At 46.0% G+C, this 4,674-nt stretch overlaps 1 protein-coding gene across 2 annotated transcripts; it reads right to left on the bottom strand.

The window, feature by feature from the left end:
- Positions 1-3,433: 3,433 nt before the first annotated feature.
- LOC100979841 (high mobility group protein HMG-I/HMG-Y-like) lies at positions 3,434-3,874 on the bottom strand. Of its 2 annotated transcripts, XM_024927289.2 has the most exons (2): positions 3,773-3,874; positions 3,434-3,739 (listed from the first exon to the last, which is right to left on the bottom strand). In XM_024927289.2, exons 1-2 carry the CDS (start codon positions 3,872-3,874, stop codon positions 3,551-3,553), a joined length of 291 nt encoding a protein of 96 aa, XP_024783057.1. In that variant the 3' UTR covers positions 3,434-3,550. The 2 variants fall into 2 exon arrangements, with proteins under 2 accessions (XP_024783057.1, XP_008971240.1); XM_008972992.2 differs by having other exon boundaries at positions 3,434-3,874.
- Between the last annotated feature and the right edge of the window lie 800 nt (positions 3,875-4,674).

The raw sequence follows: 4,674 nt of genomic DNA, 5'->3' as shown, positions 1-4,674 counted from the left end.
GAAACTGTTCCTTTCTCTCTTTCTTCTCCTTCTGGTATTTTCATTACATGTAAGTTACATCATTTGTAATTGTCCCACAGTTCTTAGATTTCATATTTTACAGCTCAATTTTTCATTATTTTTTTCTCCTTGAATTTCTGTTCTGAAAATTTCCATTGACATACCCTCAAATTCACTTTCTTTTCTTTGTGCTCTACCAATAAGCCCATCAAAGACATTCTTCATTTTTGCATCAGTGGTTTTGATTACTAGCATTTCCTTTGGTTGTTTCTTAGAGTTTTCATCTCTCTGCTTACATTATACATCTGTTCTTGCATGTTGTCCACTTTTTGTGAGCTACCTCGAGTTACCGGTGGCAAGTCCACATGCATCTGCAGCAACTTCAATTCTTGCCTCCTCAGAAGAAAAAATTTGACCGAGGGAAATAAAGCAGAAAAGGAAACCAAGGTAAGTTTCAGAGCAGGAGTGTAAGTTTATTTAAAAAGCTTTAGAATAGGAAATAAAGGAAAGAACCTGTGGAAGAGACCCAAGTGGGCACCTGAAGGTCAAAGAGGGAAAAAACAGGGGGCTTTTAACCTTGATTCAGGGACTTTATAGGCTTGCCTCTTTCCTATGATTCTTTCCTTAGGGTGGGTTTTCCACATGCATGGTGCCCTCCTTACCCTTTGGAATTGAGCATGTGCAGTGTGTTTAGGAAGTTATATGCATGCCCATCTGAGGCTTTCTTCCTTTTTCCAGTAGTGTGTACCTGGAAGAGCATACTGCGCCATTTTTGTCTCTTAATGTGCATGCCCAGGAAGTTGCTTCTACCTGGGGCCTGCCTTTAATTAATAGTTAAATGTTAACAGGTGGAGACCATGAGGAACTGGCCTCTCCTTGGTGCTGGCTGCCAATTTATCACTTTTAAACAGGCAATCCGATAATTGCCAAACCATCACCACACATTTCTAGTGGGTGGTGAGGGGAGAGCCCTCTCCTGTCCCACTCATGCCTAACTACCTGTAACAAAAGGAACTGAGGTAAATAGGTCTTTTGTGTGAGGTGTTAGATTTATCTATGTGTTAGGTTGTGTTAACGGTTTCCTACAGCTGTAGATGTCAGAGGCTAAAATTTTCTCTAGTGTCTTTGTTTTCATCTCCTCTGTGGTATTTGGGTTTTCCTAGAGATTTCTTAAATAGACTATAAGCCTTAGAATTCTTTTCAGCTGTAATGCCCTTTTATTATACAGGAACCCTGTTGATGTGGTAGTATGGGGGCACAGGAGAAGCATTCTATTAATATATTCTTACTATTTAGGTCTCAGTGTTTTAATGGGTCTGTGGGTCCCTGGGCTGTGACCTTATTAACTGTTTCTGAGCTTCTTTATATAATACAGGAACATTAGAGTGCATTGGATTTGTATATTTTCCTTCCCTTATATAGCAGGCTAGAGGGAGTTAGAGTTGAGTATCTCTCTTCCCCCACATCAGTTAGACTCTGTTAAAACACACATTGGATAGGCTCTGGTAAAAATAGTTTCCCTCTAGGGCAGTCCTTTGTTAATGAGAATAGACACTCTGGGGGTATTTCAAAATGGTTACTTTTCCCTTCCCCCTGAGGGAAGCATAAGAAGATTTTTCTCTGATCTTCACCCATGAAACCTTGTCATAAAATTCAGTATGGAGGACCCCAAAGGCTGACTTCCTAGGAGTTTTTCATCTCTCAAATGTCCCCACTGAGTCTACAGCAATTATTCAATTACTCTACCAGTCTTCAGCTGTGGCTTTTGCTCCTGGTAAACTAGAATTAATCTGTATTTATCTTTCTCTCTAATTTTAAGAACTACAGTTTGCCCTGTGACCTCAATTTGCTAATGGATCTAAGGTGAGTTGATTTTCAGTCTGTTTAGCTTTAAAAATGTGTTTCCTTTAAAAATTTCCTGCTGAATAGCAAGCAATTTAAATATTTAATTAAAAACTGTTTGGGGATAAATTTTAAATGTTTATTCATAATTAGTACATTTTGTAAAAAGTAAAGAAAACAAATTAACTCTACAGTAGTTTCTTGAGAGAAAATAGTTCAAAATTCTTGTTTCAATGCATGTAACCTAGTATCCCACAAAGATAGGGTTGATGCAGTTTTTGTCTGCACAATTCATTGTGAACAAGAGACTAGATGTTCCATAATTATTCATCTATTATTTATTAGTGCACTATTTTTTTCCAGAAAAGGATATAGTTGTTTTTTAATTCAAGTAACTGCAAATAGGAAACCAGAGGGAGAGCCCCAGGCTGGGACAAATCATGGCTACCCCTCCTCAACAGAACAGGGGGAGGAGGTGGCCTCTACGCCCTTTTTGGTCAATTCGGGCCCCCTTGCCAGCTCTGCTGCAGCATCCTAGGGGCAGGGCCCCACCTTCCCTGGGACTGGGGTAGTTGGTCACCCAGCCAGCCATGCTCCAGCCCCTCTTCTCCATGAAGAGTATCTTGGGGGATCATGGGCAGAACAGGAGGCAATGAGGATGAACATTTGGCACTGGTAGCAGCAGCAATGACAGATGTCAAAAAATGGAACATTGAACAAAAAACAACACGACTGTCCAGAGGTAGTTTGTGAACAGAGAAAAAATGGAACCAGAACCTTGGGGGGCAGGGAGGAGCAGGAGGGTTTGGAGCCCGCAGGGTGAGCTCCTTGTTATTGGTGCCCCATCTGAGGAGGGGCAAATGGCCAAGTAGCAGAAGCAAGTAGGGGTGGGGGAGCAGCCCCAGCCCACCTCAGGTGGCGGCCACAGGGCTTGTGGGCCTCACCTGGACAATAAGTGACTGCATTTCCATCACTGCAATAAGTACTCAGATCCCAGGTGGAGGGCAAGGGGGCTGGGGCCACTGCAAAGAGGGAGTAGGGGGCTCACACCCCTCCTGCCTTCCTGTAGCCAAAGGGGGCTATCCAACCTAGTGCAGGGACTAGGGAAGGTGGGGAAGGATGAAAGGTGTGAGCCCCACGTGGTGAGGAAGACAGCTTGGCTGGTAGAATCCTGGGGGCCAGCAGCCCCCTCCATTGGCCACACCTGCTGCTGCCAGGGCAGTGGAGTAGGGCAGGCCAGGATGAGATGGGGCTTGGTCCCCTTTTAAGGCCAGCGGAACCCTCCCAGGCCCCACTGTGGGAAGCCGGAGGGAACAATGGAGGAGCAGAGAGGGCGCCCCCAAACCAAAAGCCCAAAGAGCAATGTCCCCACCACCAAAGGAGTGGGGACGCAGTAGGTGCCGGGTGCGGCTAAGTGGAACGTTAGCCTTGTCCAGGAGGGCACATGTGTATGCGTGGGTGGGCGGGGGGAGCTGGGAACTGAGGCCAGGGGAAAACTGCTCCCCACTCAGCCCATGGGGGCCCTGAAGCTGCTGGTGTGCTGTGTAGTGTGGTGGTGAAGTCGCAGGTGGAAGACAGGGGTGGCGGCTGGAGGCGGTGGTGATGGTGGGCCTGGGGAAGGGACGGGGGCGGTGGGAGCGGAGCAAAGCTGTCCAGTCCCAAAAGGAAGCTGCTCCTCCAGTGAGGAGCAGGCGACACGCACGCACGGTCATTGCTCCTCCTCCGAGGACTCCTGTGAGATGCCCTCCTCTTCCTCCTTCTCCAGTTTTTTGGGTCTGCCCCTTGGTTTCCTTCCTGGAGTTGTGGTGGTTTTCCAGGTCTTGGCAGCGTCCTTGTTTTTCCTTCCATTTGGTCGGCCCTGAGGTCTCTTAGGTTTTGGCACTTCACTGGGCTCCTTCTGACTCCCTCCCAGCGCTGTCCTGGGACTCACCAGAGGCTGCTTGCGCGGCCTGCCCCAGCTCCGCTTCTCAGTGCCATCCTTTTCCTGCTTGGAGGCCAAGGGCTGGCTGGACTTCGAGATCAACTCGCTCATCTTCCCTTCTCTAAGAAGTAGGTGGAAAAGTGATGGCTAGGAGAGCCTTCTTGGAGCCGTGCCAGCGCCAGAAATAGCCCCGGCTCAGAGTCTCAATTAAAGGAGACTAGTGCACTATTTTTTTTTTAAAGCCACTTGACTACATTATTATAGTACCCTAATCAAATTAATCTGACAATTTTTCACATAAGGCAACATCAATTGAAGTTTTTGCTCCAGTCATTTCTAGAAAACATCTGCCTTGTTGGGTGCAGACAACTACTGTGAAATTTAAAAATACCTATACAATTATTGACAGGTATTCAGCTGCAATGTGACGACTTAAAAAAAATTATTTTACTTGCGCAACAATTGTGGAAGCAGACTCTGAGACAAAGTTTAGTTTGCAGGATCAAAACCCATGGAAGGGCCGAAAACAAAGCAGGCTTGGGAAGAGAAAAATTTCCGGTTCTGAGGCAGGTCTATCGAGTCTCAATTCATCTCATGGGGGAAATTCTGGAACTATACTGGTTCTTCAGAATTGTCCCTTACGGGCCAGAAGGTTGGACCTTAATGCCTGCATTTGGAGCAGCCATTGGATCTGGGATGCCAGAAATCGGCATGACCTTGAGGGAGGCAGCTGGAACAATACCTGAAAAGACAGAGCAACTAGTGCAACGAGTTCTTCCTTGAAGGAGAACCAGGTGGTACATCTCCCTGATCATTACAACAAGATAGTTGAATAAAAATCACACTGCAATATCTACATAATTAAAATAGGTTTTGCGATTAAACAATAGTCAGAGAAATGAGAGACCTTT

The sequence above is a fragment of the Pan paniscus genome, chromosome X (assembly GCF_029289425.2).
Source record: "Pan paniscus chromosome X, NHGRI_mPanPan1-v2.0_pri, whole genome shotgun sequence".
Lineage (NCBI taxonomy): Eukaryota > Metazoa > Chordata > Mammalia > Primates > Hominidae > Pan > Pan paniscus.
Note: the sequence above shows the minus strand (reverse complement) of the source record. Positions and strands in the feature narration are given on the sequence as shown.

What these genes read in the sequence shown, in the direction of transcription:
- LOC100979841 (XM_008972992.2), bottom strand. Translation starts at nt 3,874, where the DNA reads ATGAGCGAGTTGATCTCGAAGTCCAGCCAGCCCTTGGCCTCCAAGCAG.